Source organism: Penicillium waksmanii (genome assembly GCF_028829765.1).
Source record: "Penicillium waksmanii strain IBT 27052 chromosome Unknown utg000009l:1.0-4314994.0:1.0-4318279.0, whole genome shotgun sequence".
Classification (NCBI taxonomy): Eukaryota; Fungi; Ascomycota; class Eurotiomycetes; order Eurotiales; family Aspergillaceae; genus Penicillium; species Penicillium waksmanii.
Window position 1 is genome coordinate 388613 of NW_026643255.1, and position 27367 is coordinate 415979.

At 48.2% G+C, this 27367-nt stretch overlaps 11 protein-coding genes across 11 annotated transcripts; 5 read left to right on the forward strand and 6 right to left on the reverse strand.

The window, feature by feature from the left end:
• Window positions 1-608: 608 nt before the first annotated feature.
• Window positions 609-1313, forward strand: N7481_010502 (uncharacterized protein; the record flags this gene model as incomplete). The annotated part of the gene is made up of 1 exon (XM_057269721.1): window positions 609-1313. One exon carries the CDS (start codon window positions 609-611, stop codon window positions 1311-1313), a length of 705 nt encoding a protein of 234 aa, XP_057116895.1.
• A 1404-nt stretch (window positions 1314-2717) lies between these two features.
• N7481_010503 (class III chitinase ChiA2) lies at window positions 2718-3704 on the forward strand (the record flags this gene model as incomplete). Its single annotated transcript, XM_057269722.1, has 1 exon — window positions 2718-3704. The coding sequence occupies one exon, from the start codon at window positions 2718-2720 to the stop codon at window positions 3702-3704; it is 987 nt and encodes a 328-aa protein (XP_057116896.1).
• A 536-nt stretch (window positions 3705-4240) lies between these two features.
• Window positions 4241-5888, reverse strand: N7481_010504 (putative exo-polygalacturonase; the record flags this gene model as incomplete). Its single annotated transcript, XM_057269723.1, has 5 exons — window positions 4241-4602; window positions 4690-5055; window positions 5112-5191; window positions 5264-5529; window positions 5628-5888. 5 exons carry the CDS (start codon window positions 5886-5888, stop codon window positions 4241-4243), a joined length of 1335 nt encoding a protein of 444 aa, XP_057116897.1.
• Window positions 5889-7742: 1854 nt separating this feature from the next.
• Window positions 7743-8720, forward strand: N7481_010505 (putative GABA permease; the record flags this gene model as incomplete). The annotated part of the gene is made up of 2 exons (XM_057269724.1): window positions 7743-7875; window positions 7939-8720. The coding sequence occupies 2 exons, from the start codon at window positions 7743-7745 to the stop codon at window positions 8718-8720; spliced, it is 915 nt and encodes a 304-aa protein (XP_057116898.1).
• A 304-nt stretch (window positions 8721-9024) lies between these two features.
• On the reverse strand, window positions 9025-9792 carry N7481_010506 (uncharacterized protein; the record flags this gene model as incomplete). The annotated part of the gene is made up of 1 exon (XM_057269725.1): window positions 9025-9792. One exon carries the CDS (start codon window positions 9790-9792, stop codon window positions 9025-9027), a length of 768 nt encoding a protein of 255 aa, XP_057116899.1.
• Window positions 9793-10468: 676 nt separating this feature from the next.
• On the forward strand, window positions 10469-12508 carry N7481_010507 (IlvD/Edd family dehydratase; the record flags this gene model as incomplete). Its single annotated transcript, XM_057269726.1, has 3 exons — window positions 10469-11017; window positions 11071-11225; window positions 11302-12508. The coding sequence occupies 3 exons, from the start codon at window positions 10469-10471 to the stop codon at window positions 12506-12508; spliced, it is 1911 nt and encodes a 636-aa protein (XP_057116900.1).
• Window positions 12509-13070: 562 nt separating this feature from the next.
• Window positions 13071-13982, forward strand: N7481_010508 (NAD-dependent epimerase/dehydratase family protein; the record flags this gene model as incomplete). The annotated part of the gene is made up of 1 exon (XM_057269727.1): window positions 13071-13982. The coding sequence occupies one exon, from the start codon at window positions 13071-13073 to the stop codon at window positions 13980-13982; it is 912 nt and encodes a 303-aa protein (XP_057116901.1).
• Window positions 13983-14109: 127 nt separating this feature from the next.
• N7481_010509 (fungal specific transcription factor domain-containing protein) lies at window positions 14110-16235 on the reverse strand (the record flags this gene model as incomplete). The annotated part of the gene is made up of 5 exons (XM_057269728.1): window positions 14110-14713; window positions 14767-15151; window positions 15206-15724; window positions 15779-16149; window positions 16180-16235. 5 exons carry the CDS (start codon window positions 16233-16235, stop codon window positions 14110-14112), a joined length of 1935 nt encoding a protein of 644 aa, XP_057116902.1.
• A 691-nt stretch (window positions 16236-16926) lies between these two features.
• On the reverse strand, window positions 16927-19004 carry N7481_010510 (aspartate--tRNA ligase MSD1; the record flags this gene model as incomplete). The annotated part of the gene is made up of 2 exons (XM_057269729.1): window positions 16927-18761; window positions 18821-19004. The coding sequence occupies 2 exons, from the start codon at window positions 19002-19004 to the stop codon at window positions 16927-16929; spliced, it is 2019 nt and encodes a 672-aa protein (XP_057116903.1).
• Window positions 19005-19770: 766 nt separating this feature from the next.
• N7481_010511 (putative ABC bile acid transporter) lies at window positions 19771-24674 on the reverse strand (the record flags this gene model as incomplete). Its single annotated transcript, XM_057269730.1, has 3 exons — window positions 19771-21576; window positions 21657-24257; window positions 24339-24674. 3 exons carry the CDS (start codon window positions 24672-24674, stop codon window positions 19771-19773), a joined length of 4743 nt encoding a protein of 1580 aa, XP_057116904.1.
• Window positions 24675-26965: 2291 nt separating this feature from the next.
• N7481_010512 (CVNH domain-containing protein) lies at window positions 26966-27358 on the reverse strand (the record flags this gene model as incomplete). The annotated part of the gene is made up of 2 exons (XM_057269731.1): window positions 26966-27159; window positions 27217-27358. 2 exons carry the CDS (start codon window positions 27356-27358, stop codon window positions 26966-26968), a joined length of 336 nt encoding a protein of 111 aa, XP_057116905.1.
• Between the last annotated feature and the right edge of the window lie 9 nt (window positions 27359-27367).

The following is a 27367-nucleotide window of genomic DNA, read 5'->3' on the forward strand; positions in this document are numbered from 1 at the left end:
TGCATACCTCTCGTTCATCTCTTGTTTCTTTACCCTTGCTTCTTATTTCCATGGTCCTGTCTTATACAGCGGTTTGGGATGGCGTTTGAGTTCTCTTCTTGTATAACATGTTCATACCGAACCATCTTATAGATCATCTCAACAAGATATCTCTGGAATTACCTTTTATCTCAGTTCACTTGGCAAATGCTTTTGATAATTTCATCTGACCTCCCATCGTGGGTGGTGCAAGAGAGACACGGCAATGGCATAATCATAAGACGGACGCCTTGGCGAGTGACCAATCCTGTTAAGGAGGGTACATCTCGGCATTTGTCCGAGTTATTTTCCTCCTCAATAGACTGTTTGTGATCGAGCCCACAGCCAAATGAAGGAACTTCGTATTGGGATGGAATTTTGGGAGGCAGTGCATCCGTCTTCGTGGAGATTTGATTGGGCGTGGATGATCCATCTATACGAGCCATTGGCCTCCACCTCAGGCCAACAAGAGGTTGGCAGCTCAGCCTCAATTTGCTAGTCAACTTAAAATATCTCCATCTTCCAAAGAATTGACACTTTGAGATGCAAATGCGGCCTTTATCCAACCTCGAAACCACCAACGCATCAAAATGACTTCTCAAATAGAACGTCATCCCAATGTTGCAAATATTATGACATCTCGCCGGGGCAGCCACAGCTCTGACGAATCCTTAATTCTCAACGACCTCCTACCCACAACCCCAAATTCACGCCTCTTCCACGTTTATAATAGACGCCGAAGATCCGATTTCGCCATATATACAGCGGAGAAGACTTCTCTCGCATATGTACGATGCTCATCAATTACCATCGGCAAACCAGACCTAACATACCACGCCGGCGAAAACGAGGATGGCCCCATCAAAGCAACCTGCAAATACTTAACTTTTTCCCGACACTGCAAAATAGGGCTCGGTGACCCGGATGATCCAAACATCGCCTGGGAAGATCTCATACGCCACAAGCTCACAACACATTATCGATTCGAGATCACACTGGAGGATAATGACACAGGGTCGCTCAAGAGGGAGGCTTTTATTTGGAAACGAACTAACAACGTTGGGATTGGAGAGAATAAACCGTCCAAGCTGAGTTCAAAGTGTTTTAAGCTTCAGAATGAAGCGACGGAAGAGGTTATCGCTGTTTATTTGAATGGTGGACTGAAAACCTGGAAGAAGTGTGGCAAGTTTCAGATTGATGTTAATTTTGGGAGTGTTTTTGATACTATGGTTTTTATTACAGGACTAGGGCTCTTGGAGAAGGAAAGACGTCGAGAAAGGAGGAGTAATTATTAAAGTTACTACAAGGTCTATGGCATGCGGCTCTTTTCCCCGTTCTTCATTTCTTATCCTATGATATTTTCGCTCATTATATTCGGCTAACAGCATGCCATTGGCCTGTTGTTGATATATCTGAGCTGATTGCAGACCTCTGAATCTTATAAAATGATTCGTAAGCGGTAATTGAGCGAAGAATCTACCGAGAGACATGTAGCTGCTCTGTAGACAATTTACGACACCATGAGGTCAGAGCGATTTGCCGCTCGATAGTGGAAAGCAGTCTTAATTTCCCGCTTAAGACCCCAAGAAATCACTATCGTTAAAACTTTACACTTAGTCAAAAACAGCCTCACCTTGTCTCCCGTACATATCCCACATCAAATACTTATGTGCCTCATGCAACACCTCCGGGGAATTTGCTTAGTGCCGTGTCAGCCCCTCGCACAGTCATTACGCCTAAAGCCAGATATCCACCGGCTTCAGCCTGCCTATATACACCTGCGATACTCATCTACTGGCTATGGTGATGATTCCGCCGATTCGCATGGGAAGGACCCGCTTGCTCAAGGGGTAAGCCCCCGAACACGAGAGCTGGAGCACCCCGGACCGTCACAACACAAATCATCCAAGGGATTAAAATCAGACAAAGGATCTGAGGGCCAGAGTGGAGGGAAGAAGCATGGCTCCCGTGGATCAGTGAAAGAGGGTAGTAATAAATCAAAAGCTCGCACTAAATAGAGTCCGAAGGACGGTGATACTTGGTGGAATAGTAGCGTCTACTTTATACAAGCCCTCGAGGCCCCGCAATGTATTACTCAAAGATTACCAGCTATGTTCAAGATAAAGAGCTGAACCATTCCGGCTACTAACTTGAAGAAATACAAACCAGAAGCCCGCTATACCATGGTGGTAGCTGTTGAGGCGTGGGTGCCTCCGGCATCCAAGTCGCCGTGACGTCGTTCCGTCTCTGGATAGCTTCACTCTCTTCTAGGGTTCTCCCCTCCCATCCGATCACCACTTTCATCCCATCCCCACTTCGCATACACATTAGAATTACCGATTATTGGAAGCTAGCGAGAACCTACGTAATAGAGTAGATATCATAGCAATCGGGGTTACATGTGTAGAGTAGAGGGCAAAACAAGAGTGAGATAGCCCATACCCAGTGAATGAAGAAAAGTCCGACATCATCCCACCCTTTCGCGTTTGCGTCCCCCCTCCGAGTCCTCTCACCAGAAAGACTAATCCTCTCCTCTCTCTTTCCATTCTTTCTTCTTTCTTCGCCCTCTCCTACTTTTCGGACCTCTCCAACCAGTCCTCGCCAGACTATCTTACACTCATTACCTTGCGGTCCTTAACTCACATTCCTTACCTCACGGTCATTACTTTACATTGAAACCCTTCGAAAGATCAGTCAAAATGTCTTGCTTTACCTTTATTTTGCACCTGCTTCTCATTTTTGGAGTTACCACGGCCATTCCTCACCAGTCACGAGCTTGGGCTAACGGCGCTCAAAACGTAGCCTACTGGGGCCAGGATGGCCACGTCCGGGATCTGATCAATTACTGTAACCCATCCTCCGGAATCGACATTATCATCTTGTCGTTCCTGTATCGATTTGGCAATGGCAACACCATTCCCTCCGGCGAACTCGGCGTCCACTGCCGAATAGCTCCCAATGGCGAGGGGCAGAACTGCCAGGGCATGGCGGATGCCATAAACACCTGCAAGTCGCACGGAATCAAGGTCATCGTCTCCCTTGGTGGCTCCGTTGGTGCGTACTCCCTCTCATCGCAAGCCGAGGCCGAAGCCATTGGTCAGCACTTGTGGGAGGCATACGGTAACACTCGTGGAAGCGTGCCGCGGCCATTCGGCGCAACCTTCGTGAATGGTTGGGATTTTGACATCGAGGCATGGGCAGGAAATGTCTACTATCAGAACCTCATCCAGAAACTCCGATCGAACTTTGCCTCTGATCCTCAGCACACGTACTACATCACAGGGGGGCCCCAGTGCCCCATTCCGGAGCCATATATGCAGACAATCATTCAGAATTCCGAGTTTGACTACCTGTGGGTTCAGCACTACAACAACCCGTATTGTTCCAATGGCGGAAACATCAACTTTGATGCTTGGGTGGCCAATATCGCTGGCACTCGGTCTGCAAATGCGAAAATCTTCATTGGCGTCCCAGCTTCACCCCTCGCCTCCACTGGTACCGTGTCTGGCGCCCAATACTACATGGACCCCCACACCCTGGCTTCCGTTATCAGCCAGCATAAAGACAATCACGCGTTCGGCGGGGTGATGACTTGGTCTGCTGGCTGGTCAGATACCAATGTCAACAATGGATGTACCTACGCCCAAGACGCCAAGCGTATCTTGACGACTGGCTCGCCTTGCTGAGAACATCGCATCTCCGCCTTCGAACTACGCCTTCGAAAGTCCAGCACTGTTGAAAGCTTGATTTACTGTCCATGGAGAGATGTATGATTGATCTCAATCAAGCAAAGCTTTAGCACATACACTCTAGAAACATTGATTCAAAGACTAATCTTTTCTTTTCTCCCGTATATTTCCTGCTCAATGCTTTGACTCATCCCATAGTTAGTTCGTACAAAGATCTGTAGGAGCAACCTTGGAACGGCCATTTGACATGCAGCATTGGTCATTTCTTTTCGACTTCTGCCTACATTTCAAATCCTGCATGTGCTTGTCCCCAAGTCACTGGCGCAGTTACGGACGACATACATCGACCTTTTGGATGGGCACTTATGGGAATACATAGCTTCTGGCGAGGAGGTTACGATGAGTCTCAATTTTCTGATGTCCGGGGGTAAGGTTATATTTATTGAGCATCTGCAACATGCTCTCGTGGATGGTTGTCAAAGTGTAACTCATTCGCACGGCGACAGCTCCTAGTACAAGACCACCAGTGACCCTTAGCATTCCCCAGTAGCACTGCCACCCACACAAACATCCCCTGTGCACATGAAGCCCATCGGATTGATAACATTCCCGCAAAGATAGCTATTTGCCTCCGTGTTATTAGCGAGATGAAGGTCCACGTTGGCGATGGTAACGTTGGTGCATGGCGCAATGGCACTGCATTGAAGACTAGCCACTCTTGTTGACTTCGTGGTACCAGATAGATTTTGGATCGCCACATCCTTGATCTGGAATTGAGAATTTGTGCAATTTCCTACACCTGGAGCCCCAGAAAACCGCGTGCATTGCGAAACTGCAAAGGCGGCCCCCCGAAGTCCCGTTGCCTTCAGATTCGTGACTTCGACGCCAGATAGATCTGTCCAGCATGTTAGCGCTCAATTATTGATACCGACTGTGCAAAGCTGATAAAGCAAATGAAACAGAGAAAAATCCCTCGACGTACAGCCCAGCCCTCCTCCACCTCCATTGGGTGGGTAGCCATTTTGGTCATCTGTCCATGTCTTCACATAGAACTGAATATTCATAATCAGCATGTGTTCTTTCAAGGCATCATTCGGATCGCTCACCGCGTGCAATGTATTCTCGTAGTCAATGTTATTTATTGAAACCCTATCAACTGTTTCGAATTGACCTTTGTATTGCCCAATGCTTCCTATGGCAATACCGAGTCCATTCCTCAGTTTGCAATTGCTGATCGTTATATCGGTGCTGTTTGCTTTGAGAGAGATACTGTCATCGCCGTTGTAAACAGTCCAATTATTAAACACAACATGAGACGAGTAAATTGTATCTGCACCATCGGTGTTGGCTATATAGAATGAGCAGGTTCACCGATAACATAGGAGGGCGTCTTGGAGTACTCACAGCTTTGTGCGGAATTACCCGTATTGTTGACAAAGATACTATCGAGGACCACGTTGTGAGAGTGGATGATAGACATTGTCCTTGAGAATTAGGAGTGATAATCAGAATCAAAACAAAGAACTATTAGAGCATGGTATAGTGCTTTGGCATACCACATCTGGCTTCTCAAGAATCTGAGCCCGTGAATGGCGGAATTTGTGAGGCGACTCAATGTCAAAGCATGAGGACGATCTGGATAATTGGACGTGTTTTCCTGCTGTCTGATCCATTTGTACCAGTCGTCACCGTTGCCATTAAATGTACCTGTGCCAAAGCCATTGATTCGGACATTATCACCGCCAATAATGAATGCCGTTGACTGATTCTGATACCCAACATCCATTGAGTTGTTCAACCAGTACATTATATCCGTGCTCCACTGTCAGGGGGTGTGCTTGGTTAGCCGTCAAGGACCAAATATGTAGTATGATGCAAACAAAGAGTGGACTGGGCGACTAGGTGTAGTTAGCCACATACCTCAAGCGTCCCGTGAATCTCAATATCAACATCCTTCAGCCAAGAGACATTCATAACCGAGTTCACATAGTAGGTTTGAGGTTCGAAAAGAACCCTTCCGTGCTGGCCGCATTCCTTGAAGGCATGCAAGATCGCCGGGGCATCATCTATCTCTTTGCTTTGCCCGCCTTTGACAACACAGCTTTTCCGATGGAGGTTGGCCTCCACAAAACTGAATGCACATGCTACTATAGCAACTATCGCAATAAATGAAGGAACCATACTGAGACGTCCTCGCCAAGAGCAAAGTGCAATATGGGTTGGAGGTTAAATTGACTATTGCTCCGAATTTAAGTCAACTCGGACGCCCTTCCCCGCTACGAACTAAGACAAATCATAGTCACAAACACCAGCGGCCAAATCATACACAGCATGTCTAATATTTGGCGCGGTGCATTTCAAAATCACTGAAATATAGAACTCGGTGCCATGTAAGCCGAAACTAACTATCTCCGGCGAGTGATCGACCGATGGACAGAAGTTTTGACACGAATAGGAATTTCTTTTGAGAAGACCCCCCCGCACTTTCGGTTCTAATGGCCCCGAAACCATCTCCTGTGCGCAACTACCATAGCCCTGGAGGGCACAAGAGTGGCTCATAGCGGGGGCCAAGAGACCTCCAGGGCTGAGGTGGCATCCATTTGTTTTTTTGGTGGGTTCGCGGAATTGATTATAGAAATAGAGCGATGCGCAGGTGATTTCAACATATTTTAGCTATAATCGCCTGGGTACTCGGGGGTTCCGCCAAGGTTCAAGTGCCCGCCCGGGTGTAGCAGGACCTTAGCTTAGAATCCTTCCGAGGTTGTAATTGAAGCGCCATCCCTTTCACCACATGGAGTCATTACAATACCACTGGCAGCTGAGATCTCCGTGAGCGAAGTGGAGGGTGAGCTGACGGTAAAGGGTCAGACAGCGGAGATTTAGGATTAGAAGAGGCTTCATTTGATGGTTCTAGCAGTCCACCTCGCCCCAGGGGACGGACTTCCACCAGGAATTCTTGACCTCCTGGGAAGGATGGCCGTAGCGTGGATCCACCACCGTGCAGGGGGCTGGTTCAAGACACGTCCAAGCCCCGCTTCTCGAGATAAGGCTATTTTGTGCGACCATCTCGACGAGTGTGAAAAGCTTGTTGGTCGATCTTCTAGCACGAACTTCATGATAACAGCGTGTGGTCCCTTGTTTCATTCTGCTTCCCATGGCTCAACTCATCGCCATGGAGGCTTCCGGCAAAACGACCGCCCTTGAAACGATGGACATGGAGGTCAATCGTAGGGACCCAGAAATCTCACGGGAGGGCGGAACAGCAGGGGACGACGATGAAATGACTCGCATGGGAAAAGTTCAAGAATTCAAGGTGACGACGCGCATCCCAGTTTCGACGACTTCATAGCTGACCAGGTCAATTTTGGTTCGATTAGAGAAATATGAGACCACTGGCGGCATTGAGTTTCGCTTCTGTCCTTCAAGCAACCTGGGAATATCTCATTCTGTAAGTGAATTCGATGAAATTCCCACCAAAACCTGGCGTGGTTGAGCGAGGTTCTAATGGAGACCAGTTCGAACTATACGGGCCTGGAGGACGGCGGGTTGGCTGGACTTTTCTGGTCATATATTTGGACTTTCATTGGATTCGGATTTATTATTGCCTCACTCGCAGAAATGGCATCAATGGCCCCAACGGACGGAGGACAATACCATTGGGTGTCCGAGTTTTGCTCTCCTCGACACCAGAAGTTCCTGAGCTATGTTACCGGTATGCCCCTCTTGACTTATGTCATCCAAAAGAGACCCTGAGAACTAATGGTTGGACTCGTCTATGGAAAATATAGGCTGGATGTCAGTACTAGCATGGCAAGCTGGAACCGCTTCTGGATCCTTTCTCACAGGCACTTTGATTCAAGGCTTGATTACGGTCCGTAATCCAGATTATACTGCCCGGGTTGGCAGGGTACCCTGCTTGTGTTTTCCATGGTCTTGGTAATCTATCTATTCAACGTGTATGCTTCAGAGCTGATGCCTCTCATGAGCAATCTTCTGATGCTTTTTCATATTATATCATGGGCTGTGATATTGATTATGCTTTGGGCTATGGCTCCTCACCGGTCTGCCGAAGCTGTTTTTGTCACGGACTGGAAGAACATAGGAGGGTTGCCGACCATGGGTGTTAGTGTCATGGTAGGGCAGATCTCGGCTATCTATGGTTGTCTGAGTACGTGTTCCTACTGCTTGGTTCCTGGTCTATTTAAAATGACCATACTAATATCTTTTCCAGGCTCTGATGCTTGTGCCCACATGTCTGAGGAAATCAAAGATGCTGGTCGGAATGTTCCAGTCGCTATGTACTGGGGCTACTTTTCGAACGGAATCATGGCTGCTATTTTATTAGTCGCCTATCTCTTTGCTACCCCGTCAGTGGAAGACTCGTTAGATGATGCGTCAGGATTCCCATTGCTTTATGTGTTCAAGCAGATGACCTCTACCGCAGGAGTGAACGGTTTGACAGCGATCATCATATTACCCGTGATATTCAGCAATATCATGTTTAATGCATCAACATCACGGCAAACATGGGCTTTCGCTCGGGATAAGGGTCTTCCATTTTCAAAGTGGATATCGAAAATCGATCCCAACCGCATGATCCCTGTTAATGCTATCATATTATCATGCGTCATCAGTTGTCTTCTCTCCCTGATCAATATTGGCTCCAGCACTGCCTTTAACGCCATCATTTCCTTGAACACGGCCGCACTGATGTTTACTTATCAGATCTCCATTTCGTGTGTCATCTACAGAAAGATCTGGTATCCCGAAACTCTTCCTGCTCGTCGTTGGGATCTGGGGCGCTTTGGCTTACCCATCAATATAATCGGGGTTCTATATTGCTTCTTCGCGATGTTCTGGTCTTTTTGGCCAACAGAACTACCCATCACAGCCGAGAACTTCAACTGGAGTGTTGTGATCTTCGTTGCAATCTTTATCCTCAGTCTCGTGATGTATGTTCTAAAAGGAAGAAAGGTGTACGAGGGACCAGTGGTGGAAGTCAAGAGGAGTTGAAAGGGCCTTACCGGATACCAGGACCCTCGTTGAAACTAGCAGAATCGTCAGTTGTGCAAAACGTCTCATCGGTACGGCACCAATATTACGCTTCTGCTTGCCCTTGACATGTCTCTTCCTGAGCTGACCTGAGATGCACCAAATGTAGACTATGAACTGGTTTTGAGTTTCGTGTATGATATTTATTCAGTACAATACTGGCAGGCAATTGGCTTTGGGTAGTATAGATAGAATCTAAGATATTAGTAAAAGAATGGATTGCTCAATGGAAATTCAAGACCGCATCCACCCATAAACCACAATCTTAACTCTCCCCAGGTACAGAACACTCGGAGATTCGTTTGCAAAGACCCACGAGCTCTTCTTGTTTATCCACATTTTCAGACCCCGAGTGCGGCGAACTTTCTCCTCCAGTGGTAACGAAAGCACCGCTTTTGACCTTGGCCAAAGAGTTCTCACCACTGCACCAACCAGCGAGGGCTTTCGCTGATGAGCTGACGCTCCCGGGAGCAGCCATACCGCCCATCTTGGTTCTCACCCACCCAGGATGCATACTGATGACTTGAATATCATCCCATCTCCTCGCAAATGCTTTGGCAAGCATTACATCATGAAGCTTGCTATTGCCATATGAGTGTGAATGTTCTGCGTTGCGAAGCGACTCATCTCCGCCCCAGTGGCTATCGGAGCTCATGAAGAGAAGTCGCGTAGTGGGCTTCTCCATAAGACACGTAAGGATATATGGTGCCAGTGTATTCACCGCAAATACGGCTGAAATATTGTCCGATGTCACCTCTTTAGATGATGTCGAACCATAGCCAATTCCTGCATTGTGTACGATGGCGTCGAAAGGTCCAGCGGCATTGGCATCCTGTGCGAGCTGTTTGGTTTCTGAAATGGACTTCAGGTCTCCAACCAGCACCCCCTTCGCTTTTGGTAAAGCTGCTTGGGCGGATGCTGCTCGATCTGCGTTTCGTGCATGAAGGGTGACTTCATGGCCCTGGTCGATGAGAAGTTTGGCTGCCGCTTGGCCGATGCCATCGGTGGAGCCGGTAATAAAAACGCGAACCATTTTCATAGAGGAAGAGATTTTTTTGGATTCGATCGAAAGAAGTTGACAGAGGAAAACTGCCAACTCTGTTTCTGTACCTTTCAATAACACTTTTGACATGAACTTGAACTGACGGGATGATATCATCGGGCCCAGACCGGACTCGAGGCAGGGTTACGTCACTGGTATTATTTGTGAAATATTGAGATGATTCTCTACAGGAGAGAGAATTTGCTTCATCGTTACTGTTTTTGTCCTTAGACACGATACTCGATAGATTTTCTTGAGATAGTATACAATGGCATCAAGTAAGACCGTTCGTGTGGGGTCTATGTATCACGAAACTCTTTAGCCGGGATCGGATTATGAGCTTCCGAAAGTCAACCCCCGCGTTTGGAAAATGGAGGACGCGTTGAAAAGGGACAAATTTGATTGGATGAAAAATTCCAAATTCGGGTGGAGGACTTCTCGCATGGAGCCGAATTCGCCAATAGGAACATTCGTTCCCGAGCAGTCTTGACGCATGATCAATCCAAATTAGCTGATTGAATAGTGGGCAGATACAAAAGCAAGAATAACCCTGACAGAACAATTGAGTGGACCCTTCAGGCTTTTGAACGAAATCAAAAGCACCCGCATCAGTATTCAAAAATGGGTTGTTCAACAGGTAAATCCTGCGAGGGGTGTTCATGCAGCAATGACACCCCCCCCACAGCCAATCCAAATCGAAGATTGCATCAATGAACTGGCCGCGCTGAAAAGACGCAACCAAGAGCTCGAGACAAGACTCGGACTTGAGAAAAAGAATGGCGCACCGAACGTAGTGCGCCAACCAGGTCGAACCCTGCGCTCATCGGCATGGTTTGACTGTCGCAGCAACCCAGGCATGACAGCAGTTTACATGGAGCGGTATTTCAACTTCGGTATCACCCAAGAGGAGCTGATGTCGGGAAAGCCCATGATCGGAATTGCACAAACGGGATCTGACATCGCGCCTTGTAATCGCCACCACATTGAGCTGTCAAAGCGCGTGCGAGAGGGAATTCGGACTGCTGGTGGTATCGCCTTCGAGTTTCCGACTCACCCGATCCAAGAGACATCAAGACGTCCTACTGCCACGCTTGATCGCAATCTTGCCTATCTGAGTATGGTTGAGGTCTTGACTAGCTACTTCCTTGACGGCGTTGTTCTTTTGACGGGATGTGACAAGACGACCCCCGCCTGTTTAATGGCCGCTGCTACTGTGGTAGGTACTGGCGCTGTGAAGCAATTTTTATATACGCTGACCAACAATTGCAGAACATCCCGGCCATCTGCATGAACGTGGGCCCTATGCTCAATGGCTACGACAAATCCACCTTGGTCGGCTCTGGAGCCGTTCTATGGAAGGGAAGAGAGATGTACGCAGCAGGTGATATCAATGAGAATGAATTCATGGATTATATTTCTCGAAGGTGAGTCTTAACCAGGGGCTAGAGTCCCAACCTGAAAGGATTGCTTTGGACAGGATAGTTTATTGACTCCGATTAGCACACCTTCAGTCGGCCACTGCAATACAATGGGGACAGCCTCCACTATGAATGCCTTAGCGGAAGCACTCGGCATGGCCCTTCCTGGATCTGCTGCTATCCCTGCCGCTTATCGTCACAGGGCCCAATGTGCCTATGAAACTGGCAAACAAATCGTCGAAATGGTTGAAGCCGATCGCAAACCCAGTGATATCTTGACTAGAGAAGCCTTTGAGAACGCAATTGTTGCAAATGCTGCGATTGGTGGAAGTACGAATGCACCCATTCATTTGAGTGCTATCGCTCAACATGCAGGCATTGAGCTATCGATGGATGATTGGGATACTATCGGCTCAAAGATACCCCTCCTTCTAAATATGCAGCCGTCAGGGGAGTACCTAGGAGAAGAATACTTCCGTGCTGGTGGCCTTCCTGCCATTATGGCGGAACTCCTTGATCAAGGAAAATTGCACTTGGATGTTTTAACTGCCAACGGAAAGACGATGGGTGAAAATGTTCGCGGAAAGCATTCATGGGATCGCCGTATTATTCGCCCCTATGATGATCCATTGATGAAAGATGCCGGATTCATCAACCTCAAGGGTACATTGTTTGACTCTGCTATCATGAAAACATGCGTCATTTCACCAGCTTTCAGAAAGCGATACCTGTCGAATCCAGATGACCCCGAGGCATTTGAGGGACCCGTGGTGGTATTTGATGGACCAGAAGACTACGAGGAGCGACTCGAGAAGCTGCCCGAGATTACAGACCAGACTATCCTCGTCATGCGCGGTGTTGGGCCGTTAGGATATCCCGGCGCGGCGGAAGTCGTCAACATGCACCCCCCGAGCAAGCTGATCAAGCAAGGCCTGGACGGTCTGTTCTGTATCGGCGATGGAAGGCAATCAGGAACATCGGCCTCTCCATCCATCCTGAATGCCAGCCCCGAAGCAGCTGCCGGAGGAAATTTGGCGCTGCTGAAGAATGGCGACAGACTTCGCATTGATCTGCCTAAGCGACGAGTTGACATTCTTATCACCGACGATGAACTGAAAGAGCGTCGACAAAAGCTTTCCGATGGGTACCCCATGGTTCCCACTGGTACCCCTTGGCAAGATATCTTCCGTCGTGAGACGGAGCAATTGTCAAACGGCATGGTGCTAAAAAATGCGGTACAGTTCCAGCGTCTGGCGCAAAAGGAACTGGCGCCGAGACATAATCACTGATGAAGCTTTGCAGCTCTCATTCAAGTTGAAATACTATCGACAGTAGATATTTGCGCTCAATGATACCATATAAGATACAATTAAATATCTGGACGAATAAAATTTAAATCTTGTTCATTATGAAGCTGCCAAAATCTCAAAGTTATTTCCAAGGTTAAAGTTTCCGTCTCTCGGGGTGGATAAATAATTTCAGCCGCTGTGCTAGCATTACTAGATGAAGCCTGTAAAGTATTCTGGTAGATTAGAATTCATCTTTCACTGATTCGCTATTCGGTTAATTCGAACTGTTCCACAATTAACTGCGAGCTTCCTGCAATGATGTCAAGCCAAGGCCCGGAAAGTCTCATTCCGAGCCTCGAGCCCCACCCCCACACATATTAGACACAGATATGGTCAGCTATGAAATCGTTCCGGCAAGATTTCAAATCGATAAAACGTCTCTGGAATTAGCACATTAACTGAGAAAACGGAGCTTCGATCTCGCAGTGTCAGCTCTCGACTTTTGTTCTTGCTGGCTCCCGCTGAGGACCCTACTTTCCATCAAGCCCAGTCCGTTTCCAACATGGGCAAGCGGATCATCGTTACTGGTGGCTCCGGTAAGGCCGGTCAGCATATCATCAGATATTTGCTTCAGCAAGGCCACGATGTTCTCAATCTTGATCTGGTAGCCCTTCCAGCAGAATTCTCGGATCGCGTCCATACAATGATTGTCGACCTTGCGGACAGCGGTCAAGTCTACTGCGCGTTGAGCTCTCATTTCCACCTTACCGAGCCATTCAGAGAGCCTCTAAATTTAGTGCCCGATGCAGTCATTCATATGGCTGGCTATTCGCGAAACATGATCGCCCCTGACAATGAAACCTTTCGAAGCAATACTATGTCGAATTATAACGTTATTGAAGCGGCATGCAAGTTGAACATTAAAAAGATTATCATTGCTAGCTCGATCACTGTCTATGGTGTCAGCTATGCAGAGGGCGATGTCGACTATCCATCTTTCCCAGTCGACGAAGAAGTTGACGCCAACCCTATGGACACGTACGCCATAGCGAAGGTATGTGCGGAACGTGTCGCGCGTGGCTTTGCACGTCGTTTCCAGAGAGATATTTATGTGTTGCGGATTGGCCGAATCGTTGCACCGGAGGAGTACAAGCAGCCCATGTTTGATAGCTATGTCAAGCAGCCAGAGAAATGGGCAGCCCATGCCTGGTCATATACCGATGCACGCGACCTCGGGAAAATGTGCGATTTGGCAGTCCAAAAAGACGGACTAGGGTTTCAAATATTCAATGCTGTGAATGATGAAATCACCAACTATACTTCCTCCTCTGCGGAATTTGTTGCAAAGGTGTCGCCCAACTCTCCTTTAACGAGGGAGATGGATCCACGTGAAGCTCCGGTAACAAACCGAAAGATCAAGGAGTTGCTGGGCTTTCGTCAAGACCACCCGTGGCAGCAGTACTATGAAAATTGAGATGCTCATACTACGAAAAGAAATGATTTGGACATACGTCGGGTTCTACATATATCCAATATTCCAGCTTCAGAATAAGCGTACGAATTTGGTCCACTCTAAGACGCGTTCTTGGAGTCTCTCGCTATTACATTCCCACCGGATGCATAAGATAATCTAACTCGCCATCAAAACGGAAGCCTTGGGCGATTGCCTCAAGATCAAGATCCGACAAGCCCCAGTTGATCTGCGGAGTGATTTCGATGGCCTGATCTGGGATACTGGATGCATCCAAACTTTGCGTAGGTCCATTCGTAACCATGGGCTCTCGAGGGGCGGCTTCCGTGAAAACATTGATTTGCCCAGTTTCCTCTGCAGCATCGATGCCGAGATGATCACATAATCGATCAAGACTCTCTTTTGCTTTTCCCGCCGCACCGTAGAGACACTGATGCTCCTGCAACACGTTCCGACAGAGCATGAGAGATTGGAAGGAGGTTGATGATTTTCCCTTCTGTGCCACTATGCGGGCATGTATTGTGGCACTGATGTAGGTTGCGTATGATAGCATGTAAGGAGCCGAGCTAATTGCAAAGTGCTGAGAGTAATCACGGAGTATTTGGACGATCTGGTTTGCAGCAGCTGTACATGTGTTTATTGATTCGAAGGCGGAAGCTGGATTGTTCGGGCGTTCATCATTTCCGGTAAACAGTGGACGTTTGGATAGAATTATCAAGACGTTAAAAAGAGCCCTAAAAGAGACTGTGAGAATCTTATCTTGAAACACATTGGACATGATACATACAATAGGCAAAACGCTTGCGGTAGAAGAACTGCTTGAGACGGGTGGTGAAGATAATCAAGTTCTGGCGGAAGATTTTGCCGCCATCTGCACAATTCGGAATTTATGTTATCAGATATACCTTCGCTCTGGCCACGCATCATTTGCGCTGATTCTGAGTAAAGTTCGCACAAGATGCGGTCTATTATGACAGAGAGTTCGCAAAGCTTTGTGAGTAGCGATACATTTAGAGAAGGAACAGCTGGCGTAGGACTCAGCTGTTTATAGGTGAGGGCCTGGAAAGGATCGAGCTCGTCGTATTCATCGAGGAATTTCAACGATGCTTTGATGTTATTATGACGAAGAAGCGGTGGCCTGCCTTGGAAGAGGCATTGAATCTTATCAATTGCTGTTATCCCCAATCAGTAAACTGTGTTGGACAAATTGAAATGGATCCACTCACAGTATGCACCCCACAAAACTCTTTTCCGAATCTCAAGCTCTTCTGCAGACATGTTTTCACCTGAAGTAGCCACATGCAAGCCCAGGTCAATAATCATATTGAAAGCATTTCCAGCATACAACCAAGACAAACTTCGCTCGTCGCAGCGCGAAAAGAGCGAATTGGACATGATGAGCAAAGCTTGAATGGTTGTGACCTTGCTTTTGTCAAAGTTATCTCGTAAGAGATCAGTGAACCGCTGTCGAAATCTCCATCCAGCCGTGGTTATATCATCTGGTTTCGAACAGATCTCACTTTGGGGGCTGTGTTTGGAAACGGTAAACAAGATCGCGTTCAGCAAAAGCTTGGAGAAATATGGTCCTGCGCAAGCCATATCGCGCATGAACACTGGTCGGTATATTATCTGTGCAGTGTAAAGTTGTCGACTCCAGTAAATGGATAATAAATGCATGCCGATTTCAGGGTCGACGCCATCAAAGTCTAGCTTTCCGGTCGTAAGATTGAGAGGTTCCAGCTGTCCTGTAGTATGGGTGTTAGAGATGTCCCGCTGCCATTGATGATTTGATCACTTACTCTGCCTTGCTGTCTGCACAAAAAGAAGATTTTTTGACCAGTCTTCGCTAGCAGGGTCATTTGGTAAATCAATATTGCCAACACCATCGCCAGACCGTGTCCTATCATCATAAGCCGTACTTGTGGGGCCATGATACAGCGATGTGGCTCTTTGATTGTTGTGGTCACTATCAGGCACTTCTGGATGAGAATTGCTTCTCAAAGACTCGCCATCCTGAGGCGTGGAAGACGCTACCCGGGTTTGCCTCGGGCTGATCGGGCTGAGAGAGCCCGTGGACTGCGTCAGAAATGAATCCTCGCTTCCGGCAAGCTGGCTGTCTCGCAGTCTTGAATTTTCGAGTTCTAATTGTGCAATTCGATGATTCGTTGGCCTTGAATAAATTGTTAGAATTCCGCATCACAATTTGGAACGAAGGAGCTGGTTTAAGCAACCTAGGCTTGTGCCGAGCAACGCCATATTGACAATCAATGCCTTTTGACGCGCAGTTCCCACAGGTCGGTCGCTGTGCATCACATTTCAGCTTTTTAGAGTATTTGATTAGCACCTTGACACATCGCAACCATCCGGAGATACTCGTAGTGCATGCTTACCTTCTTCTGACGGCAGAAGAGACATGCAGCTGCCGCGCGGGTCCGTCGGATGGGCATGGTCCACGGGCCCTTCAGCCGTGCATGGAGGCTAGACGGCGTCACGGTATTGTACAGACTGCTTTTTCAATTTTTGCGAAAGGTCATCCATAACTTTCCAAGTAGACCTCAACAAAATCCCGAAATATTCGTGGTTGCGGGGATTGAGTTGCGGTTTGTACCAGGGCCAGGGCGGTGGACCGGCTGGAATCAACCCAACCACCCGCGTGTTTGCTATATTGACTAGTAGTTACTACTTCCAAGGTTCAACCCTTTGGAGGTTCCTTACTGTTAAGTTTACATGCATGGATTCAAGTGGTTTAAGTTATTTATCAAATACTGGTAACGGGAATCTTGCAGACATTTGATTCTGTGCCTGAGGGATCAATCCAATAACCACCTGAAATAGTATATCATGGATCGGAGATTGGCCGGGTATCGTAATGTAAGGTAGTATGATACAATTATAGTACAAATCTTGGGGGCGAGTGTATGAAAGGTGGGTGAAGTCTATGCACCACCTACTCCCTGAGCCGCAGATGATACGTCTCCAACGCTTGTTCGGTGATAGGGCTAGGCGCCTTGACCATGGCATCATCGCCTCCCTTTCCAGTCTTCGGGAACGCAATAACATCTCGTACAGACTCTTTGCCCAACATGACAGCGACGAGACGATCAAATCCCAGCGCCAGACCAGCATGTGGGGGACACCCAGCCCGCAAGGCATCAAGCAGGTGCGAGAAATCAGCCAATCGCTCGACTGGCATCTTCAGAATATCACGGAGAATAAATTCCTGAACGGCAGCGTCATGAATACGTCGACTTCCCCCGCCAAGCTCAACGCCGTTTACTACAAGATCGTAATGGTCTGCGACGGCTTGTGTTGGGTCGATGAGAAGCATGTCGACGTCGGCAGCGGTTTTGGGGGCCGTGAAGGGGTGATGCGTGGATGAGATACCTGCTGCACCCCCTTGGCCGGGTTCGGTGTCGGACGTGGGCGAGAAAAGTGGGAAATCAACAACCCACATGAAGTCAAACCCGGTCGGCGCGGGCTTGAAGCCCGTAGAGACAGCATAGGCATGCATAGCTCGTCGCAAATCACCAATTGGGGTGGAGCCGCCAGAGAATGGGGCCCGGGAACGAGCTTGTAGGATGATCAAGTCACCATGGTCGGGATCAAGAACTTCTTCTATCTGCTCGGCGGCTTCAAAGCCGAAGGGCTGCAGGCCACAGAGAGGCTGCCTTCCGTTATACACAAAGACCCCCGGCGCTCCGTCGGGATTGCCGTTGAATGGGGCTCCTGCTGGGGATTCGAGGAATTGGGAGATGAATTTATGAGTGTCTTGAGGATCATTGTCATTCGCCTCGAGCTTGAAAGCCTCCACGATGGGCTCAGTCAAATCAGAGATCTTGTCAACAAGGTCAACTGGTAGAAGATGATCGATCCGCATGATCTCCATGCCATAGCGTGTGTCCGGCTTGTCAGAACCATATTTGGCCATGACCTCCTGATATGAAACCTTTTTAAAAGAGCCTTCCGGTGCAGGATCTTTCATAAGGCTGGACCAGAGACGGCGGATGACACCTTCAATGGTGCGCATAACATCCTGTCCCGTCGCGAACGACATTTCCATATCAAGTTGAGTAAATTCTGGCTGTCTGTCTGCCCGGAGATCCTCATCACGGAAACAGCGTGCGAATTGATAGTATCGCGGAATGCCACTCGCCATCAAAATCTGTTTATATTGTTGAGGGCTTTGCGGCAACGCATATGCCATTCCAGGGCGACGTGTCGGAACCAAAAATTCGCGGGCACCCTCTGGTGTAGATTTGAATAGCACAGGTGTCTCAATCTCGACAAAGCGGTCACTGCCTTCATCCAGCTCCTTTTTACAGATATTGCGCGCCTCTGCGCGGAATGCCAATGCCTCTCTTAGCTCCGCGTCGGAGCGCAGTTGCAAGTATCGTTGCTCCGGCGCAAAAACGGTCTCCGGAGTCATGATGAGTTCCTTTGGGAAATCGTTCAGTGGGTGGATTTCTTCCAATGCAATCTCCCACATGTCCTCGGGGGCTTGTTCAGTTAAGTCGGACGCCTTTTGTTTCTTCCGTTGGGCCGTGCCTCGCACTGCGACAGGACTATGCGTATTGAGGCCCTTGAGCTGTTCAAAGGCGTCATTCTTGGCGAAGGCGACCACCTGTAGGCTATGTTTCATGGTTGGGTCGGATAGACGGACAAAAGAGAGCTTCTTAGAGAGATCTGCTCTTTGTCCAAGATAGCCATGCAGAACGACTTGGGTATTGGGCTCGGCTTGTGAGAGGAAGGACTCGAAATCGTGCGTGGCAGGAGGGAATTCAACTACCGAGCAAGGGCTTATCTTAGCAATTGGTTTATTTGCATGTACTATCGATTCATACCAGCCTTCTTATATGTCTGCAGGAAAGCAGGCAGCTCGGGTGTAGTGGACTGTCGCAGACAAGCCGGGCGATGAAAGTGCCGCAATGCCGAGCTCTGGGGCAGACATGGTATAGATCGTGAGCTTCGGAGACTATTCGTGAGCAAGAAGCTCGAGCGAAGTCGCACTCCCGCGCTGAGGATCATTCTTGAAGTTGGAGAGGAGGAAGCAAAGACAAGACAAGACAAGACAAGTGATTGTCCGATGCGGCCGCAACAAAAGATCGGGGATGCCAAAAGGAGTCTAGCGTGGCCCGCATAAAACGCGCCCGCCTTCCGCTTTTTTTTTTCTTTCTTCTTCATCCTTCCAAGTTTTATACTCGTGAGTCCTACATTTCTCTTATTCTGCATTGTCTAATGTTGAATCGCAAACTAATTGTTACTTAGATGATGAAAGCTTAGTGTGTTCCATATGATCGATCTCTCCTCTCTGAAACGGGCGGCTCTCCCTTTTCGGAGGGCTTAAGGGCTTCTTGATTCGAGAGGCGGGAGGGTGATAAAGGCGTTCGGCACACCACCTTGTTAATTTACGGACGCTACATGCATCTCTGACCCTTTTTACAAACTTGGCTGGTGTTACAGGAATGGTGAATGGGGAATGGGGAATGGGGAATTGGGAATATGGATCGAGGAGTGGGTCTTGGAGAGGTTTCCCGCAATGTCTTCGCCATGCCATCTGATGAGAACGAGTGCATTCTCGGTTCATTTCACCAGATAGTATCTCGTTGATTGGAATACCTCGGTGACATGTACCTTTCTCGAATCTTTGACCTTGACAGCATATATTAGATCTAATATCTATGGAGGATATCCTGTACAAGACTGTCATGACATACTATCGTTGTTGGTATTCACAATTTGGCAATCTATACAACTTCTTCGCATCTCGAATAATAATAATAAACAAATTCTTTTACGCAAAAATCATTTTCTCCAGTACAGCCTTCTCGCCGCTGTTGTCCACCAGATTCTTAAACACACCATTCTCAATCCCCATCAACTCCTTCGGAGGTCCAAATTCGACTGCTTTGCCGGCATCCATCACCAAGATACGATCAAAGTCGGCAATTGTACTCAGTCGATGAGCGATGACAAGCAAGGTCGTGGCATTGCGGCCAAACTCAGCCCGAATCGACTGCTGGATCAGCGCATCTGTCTCCATGTCCACGGCCGAGGTGGCCTCATCCAGAACCATAAGCTTGGGTCGAGCAACAATAGCACGCGCCAGGCAGAGAAGCTGTCGTTGGCCTTGAGAGAGGTTGAGGCCCCCTTCGGAGATAGGCGCTGCGAGGAATGTGAAGATGTTCGCATTGGTTTGCTGGCCGGTAGCAGTGTCAGGTGTCGTCGAACCAGTCCCACCTGGATGACGCGGTGAAGCAGCCTGGGAGGTCAAAGTAGCCTCATCGTCAGATGAAGCAATGAGGTGCACGCGAGCAAGTGCATCGTACAGCTCGCCATCATCGTATTCATCGAATGGATCCAAATTTGTCCTTACAGTACCTGAGAAAAGTACTGGATCCTGCGGGATAATGGCGAGTCGGCTCCGAAGATCGTGCAGCTTGATCTTTGAAACATCCAGTCCATCGATGAGAATCTGGCCCTCACGAGCTTCCAGGAATCGGAACAGTGCCAACGTTAAAGATGACTTTCCTGCGCCAGTCCGACCAACTACACCAACTCGTTGGTTCTTCTCAACGGTAAAGCTGAGGCCTTTGAGAATGGGAGGGAGATCTGGAGCATAGCCGACGACGAGATCACTGACCTCCAAGCGTCCCTCTGTTGGCCAAGCAGCGGGTGCATCAGCACCGCCCTGGTTCTCAAGCTCGATATTGGAGTATTCCATCACACGCTCCGTAGCATTCATATTCAGTTCAATGTTGACATAGTGTCGCAAGGCAAAAGCGATGGCCGTGTTACATTGCAAGGCAAAGCTGAGCGCGAACCCTGCGAGAGGTGCCGAAATGCCTGGAAGGAAGACCACAAGTGTCGCAGTCATGGTTGAGAAGATGGCACCGATAATATTCATGCGGATACCAAGCCAGCGGTTGAACAGCCACATCACCCACCAGGCCTGAGCGTGATCATTGATCTTGTCGTAGATGATATCAATGAAGGTATCACTTTTGCTAAAGGCTCGAATGGTAATAAGACCAGCTAGGCTTGATCCAAATTGTTCAAAGACTGGGCTCTTGGCAGTGCTTTCCAGGCGCTTGACCTCACGAGCGCCGGCGAGATAAGTTAAAGAGAGTTTGAGGCAGAATATTAGCAGAATGACAGCAAAGACAATCACAAGTGGGGAGACAAGGACACCAGCGACCAAAACACCGCAAACTTCGAGCAGTGAGCCAATGAAAAATGCTAGATCGTACCCGATTCGTGAATCGATCAAGTGGAAGTCCGACGTAAATCGGTTGAGAATACGACCAAGCGGAACCGTATCTAACCATCGCAACGGTGCTCGAAGGACCGCGAAGGTCAAATTGCTGAAGAAATTCCTAGAGGCTCGAATGCTGGCTGAGAATACAAAGAAGTATCGAGCTGTGCCAAGGATTGTAGCGACAAGTGAGATGCCGATGTATACACCGAGGTACATCATGAGATTATCATCGTGCCGCATGGGATTTATTGTTGTCATCGATTGCTGAAAGAGGGTGTGGAATTGTTCTGGGTGAATTTGAGTGCTCGAGGAGTCACTAGCCCAGACATTGATCCAATAACCCTAGTTCGACGAGGGGTCAGTTCAAGTCCAAAAGTGACAACAGGGTAACAACAGGGTAACCAAAGAGCGATTATACTTACCCGTCCAATCATGAGTGAGGCGTAGCCGAGAAATATGGATGTCGTAAGTACAAATGTAAAGGGGTTGAAGGCCATAGCAAAATACTGCTTATAAACAGCAAGACTGATGTTGCCGACCTCTCGTCTCTCATCCTCAACAAACTTTTTAGGGCTCGCTTTCTTTGCCGCCTCAGCATTGTTTGGTGTCTGATGTAGCTCCGGTTGGGGTGGGTTATTCGAAATGACTTTTTGGAGACCACTTTCCTCCGGGTCAAGCAGGTTATCTGTTCGTTCTGCTTCAATGTTCCTATCCTGCTCTGCGGCCGCCTGCTCTTCTCGGAGGATATCATCCAGGTGATTCGATTTGCGTAGCTCATCAATCGTACCCGCATATTTCACACAGCCATTCTCAAGCAGTATTGAATAATCGGTTCGAGGAAGGCAAAGTTCGACGTGATGCGTAACTAGGATACGAGTGCGTCCTTTACCAAGCTCGCCAGTAAGTGCATTTTGATAGACATATCGACCTGTGTGTGCATCAAGGGCACTGAAAATATCGTCCATGACCAATATCCCAGCTCTCGAGTACAGCGTTCGGGCAAATGACACTCGCCATCGCTGACCACCACTCAAATTGACGCCATTGGCACCAATGTCGGTTAGATCACCATCAGGCAGCATGCCAAGGTCCGTCTTCAAAGCACAGGCAATAAGAACCTTCTGATATCGACCTTCATCGTAGGGCAATCCGAAAAGAATGTTGCTCCGGATCGTTGCATTCTCAATCCACGGAATCTGAGCCACATACGCAATGGCGGTGTCAATGATCCAATTTTCGCTATTAGCAAGATGATCGAAACGAGCTTTGATGGGAGGAGGAACAGGGACTTTGATAGTGCCTTGCAGAACATCGCACTCGCCCAGGATAGAAGAAAGAAGCAAGCTTTTTCCAGAACCTGTTCGCCCAGAAATGACGCTCAGGCCTTTGGCGGGAAATTTGATATCCAGTTCCCGCAGAGTAAACCGATCTTCCTGGTCATCGTCGACAAGCTGGCTCTGGTCGGCTGGCCATGCTACGGAAGCGCTCTCGAACGAAATTGTATCGGCGGGAACAGTGTTGACAATCTTCTCTTCTGCGGCCATGTAGACCCCGATACGGTCAGCACTGATCTTAGCCTCCAGCCCGTCCGCGATGATCTCAGGCAGAATGGCAAGTGACAATTCCAGGGCCCCAAAAACCGACATGGCCGTGAAAGCGACCGAAGCAGATAGGCCACCATGAGTCAGGGCGTAGACCGTTAGGGATACCGCGGACAGACCCAGTGGGCCTAGAATCCAAATAGCCATTAGGACAACATCGAAGAGAAAGGAAATCCACAGGGCGTTAAGTTCCGACTCTCGTGCTTGTCCGATCTTTTTTTGCCACTGTTCTTCTAGAGCCGAGAATTTGATCTGGCGAATACCCTGGAGGACTTCGGTGACAATGGCCATTTTTGAATCTCGCAATTTCATCAACCTGTCCTGGGCGTTGGTAAACCTCTTGGCGGCGTAGATATTCAATGGAGTAATGAGCACCGAGACGGCCATTCCAGAAAATGCAGGTTTCCATCCCAAAATCTGCACCAAGAAAGTACAGCCAATGATTACCTTCATCACAGATAGGGGGATGAGGTAGGAGAAAGAGGTGAAATCCGAAATTCGACGCGCATCAACAGCGGCAAGGTTGATAATACTTTGTCGGCTTTTCTTCAGGCTCGCCTCATCGTCTTCATCTTCATCCTCTTGGTCTGCAGGCAATCCTTTGGTCGACTCACGGGAATCATTGGTTTTCTTTGCCTTCTTGGCATGCTTCGCGTCCTTTCTGCGCATTGACTTGGCAAAGACAGTCGCCGACAGCTCTGCATAAATTGGAACGAACAATTTTGAGCATACTGACCAGAATACCCATGCTTCGATACTGGATTGTAAAAGCATCAAGCCTCCAAGCGCAAACACCCAAATCAAAGTTTGCATTGGGTGCCATGAGTCGAGGTCTCGGGCTTCAAGCGATTTCAGAATATTGAACAGAGCTGTTTGGGGCCCAAAACTGAGCACGCAGAGGACGAATGTCAGGAAAAGCTGCAACAAAAGAGACCTCCAGTGCGCGACAACAAGAGCTTTCCAAATCTTGCGATTTCCTCGCGAATTCTCGAAATGCTCCCGGAGACGATCGGTACGCTTCTCTGCTCGGAGTTTTGGCAAATCGGTAAGCGCGAGTGTTTTGTTCCTGGTGGCGAAGTTCAGGAGGCTATTGGCCCAGGAGAATGTGAATCGACCGAGCGCTGAGACTGAGCGTTCTCGATCCACGAGTTTTCCATTGAGAAAGAGATCCGGTTTCCGTGGCAAGAGAATGCTGAATAGTCCACGAAGTAACCCACTGGCGGCCTGAGTGATTACAAGACCGATCCAAATTTGTTGTAGAAATAGGATTCTCATGGCTCGTGAAGACCATGCAAGTTGCGCCTCCATCCCGGTGACGGCGAGCGCAACAAGACTACCGACAAACGCATATTGGCCTAGGTCAAATCGTCGAACTGGCCGGGGTTCTGTGAAAAAAGCAATAGCTTGAAGAGAGAGCAGAATCTGATTTACATGTCAATAAAATGATGGATACAAATAATTATCCAGTGTATGCTGGCCATATCCAACTTCATTTCTACGTACCCAAATTCCAACCTGGAGCCAGTTTAGGATGAGAAAGTCGGTATAGTCGAACGTTGTGAACACGGCGAGGCCCAGCGTGGCCAGAAATCCAGTTGTTGAAAAAATTGTAATCGCGATTCTCTGCCACTTATCGGAGAATGCGCGGAGAGACTCTTCCGACGCCTCGCCATCCTCATCACGATATGCGGTTTTAGCTAGGGTATGCTCCTCCGCCGGGGGCGATTTGCGACAGATCCGATCGGTGATACTCTGAAAAGCAGGGATGCTATCCAAGCCGACTATGAATAGGGCGACCGACCCCGTCACGATGCTGACGACCTGCGTGGTTGGGAGCATTCCTCGTGTACGACCTCAACGTCACTTTTGAGAAGTAGGTTAGAAGAGATGAAGGAGAGAAAAGATCCGAGAAGCAGAAGAAAAGCAGTGGAGCTGCGACTCCATAATACATGCAATTCGGGCTTATCTCTATCCTAGTCGTAAAAGTAGTTCGGTCAGAGCGGGTCTCATACTAAGAGCAAGGTCACATCGAGGCGTGCCGAGCGGGGAAACGAATAAATTGCCTGCCAGAACTCGGTGACTCAGTACCGATTTCGCAGGACTTGTAAAATCACGAGCCTCGTATGGACGCGGAAGCATAAATCCATTGATAGTGGGGAAGAACAAGAGAAGATCGACCTAAAGAACGTCCGATCCGATCACCCCGGAAGACCTAGACTGAACAAGATTTCCTCTGATATGCGCGCCGGGGAGGAGTCATTCGGCGGTCTGTGAGTCCGAGTCTCGAATCGATACGGGATGGGAGGGTGGAGGAACGTTCAAGAAACGGTGAAGCGCTATCGGTGCCCATTGGTCGCTCTCAGTGGTCATCATGACTCACGCTTCCGACTGGTTGCAACTTCCATTTTATTTTGCTTATGGCGGGCACCTTTCTAGGAAGTCGGGGACGCACGCGCCAATGTGCCTGTGCCTGCAGTGGACCTGGTGGAAGAGGAGGAGGTGGGGGCCCTTTCGTACTTACATGTCGCAAGCTTTGTTCTCCGTATTCCGTACCGGATGAAAATTGTATTCTTGGAGTCCACTAGTTAAGGTGGGGCGTAGTTTGATGCGACAAAGTAAGGTCTGAGTGGGCCTGGCCTTGGAGAAGCTTCAAGGGGTAAAGTGGTTGTCGTGGCCTTGATCATTGCTGCCAAGATTGGATTTGCGACAATCTGCACAATCCTCCTCAGTCGACAAGACTCGATCTCCAATTTCAGATACTCACTCCGTAAACGGCCGTTTTAAGCAACAACGCTCGGATTCTAACGTTGTGAAACCTTGGCTGCAGGCTATTTTCATCTCGGAGTATTACGCATCTGGGATTGTAAAGCACCCAATAAACACCATCAATGACGGAATTAGATGGGATACCTGATCAACTCAACTTCCAAGGTTATTGGTCATTTTAGATACTATATAAACGAGTAGCCAGATAAAAGGTCCTGTTTTCATCCACTTCCGTCGTGTCTAAATGGACCCGAACATAAAATGGGAAGAACTTGAAATACTCAAAGCATGACACAAATGCAAATCCACGTCGGGATACAAAGTCATACAGCACGCGAATATCTTCATCAAATAACATGTTTCTTCTCGCCACATTAATACATTCCAACGCCCACTTAGATCATTCTCACGACTTCTGTGTCATAAGTCAGTATCATCTGATAGTGTATTCACCACAATATCCAGGTCAAACCTTTTGGTTTGTAAACTTGAAGCGGTAGAAGACGTCTTCGTATTTTCTCATCTCATATGGCTCGGTTCGCAGTAGCACCATCCTATGTTTGTTGCTCCATCCCTTGCAACTCCTCAAAGTTGGTGAACTATGAACTGCCCCTCCGATCATCGGATCTAATATGAGGCTCACGTCAAGATTTGCTGGGCTAACAAGCAACGGATCGTGGATGTCTCCTTCGGTTAAATACTCGGCTCTTAGTGCGGACACCTCTTTATCGACGGCTGTATTAGACCCATCATAAGGAGATCTGTGATGTCCGACTTCGTCATCTGTTCCTGATTGACATGTCTCTGCCCTATCTGGTTTGAGGAGTTGTCTGTCAAGAATCCACTGCTCGTAACTCGGCTCTAAAGACGTCTGTATCGATCGTGTCGAAGCCGAGGCAAGTACCGCTTTAGAGCGAAGAAGCAGCCCTATGGGACGGTGTTTCAAGAGGTGGACACAGTTCATCGTCGGATTCGATCTGAAGTATGCTATGGAGGTGATGTTGGAGACCAGTCTTGGGTAATCTTGAGGCTCCTTTAACGATAGGAATAAATCATGTTGTTGAAGCCGCAAAGAATCTTTGTGCTACAAGATGACATCACCATTTCTTAGGATGTCATGTGCCGAACCAAGTAGACGGTGTTTCGTCTTTTTCTCAATCCATTTGCACTTAAGAGGTATTACTCTTGAGTCCGAGTTCTGTGCAGGCAGCTGATTCTACTCCTTTCTAGTCCGCGGGTATTTTGTTCGTCACAATGACATAAAGTAAGAATTGAGTAGTAGACACCCATTAGAAGATTGGATAGAAATTCGCCAAAAATTATAGTATAGTTATTGATCAGATTGAAATCGCTGCTGTCAACTTTCATAGCGGAAGAACCACCAATTCCCCATCGATATTGGCTACATACTCCGCCAGGTCAATTTCACTCGTTGTGTATTTGCCATCCGGTCCAGCAAGATCGACGTGGAGGATAGGGTCATGATTAGGTCCTTCGGAAGAGATACTCAGGTTTCGAGCTTTCTGACTGAAACCGTGTCCGCCCCAGGTTAAGTGACCTGACGTTAATGAGATCATGAAGCTAGATGTCAACTACCAGCTGTGTTACCACTTACCGTCCTCATTTCCCAGGTAGTCATCCAGAACCAGAGCAGTTTCCAGTCCAGATCCTTCATCATTGTTGCAAGTTGCAATTAAAGATGTCGCCCCGGGTCGGGTGCTAAGATGAACACCGCATGCGCTTTTTTGGAATGCCATATTTGATGT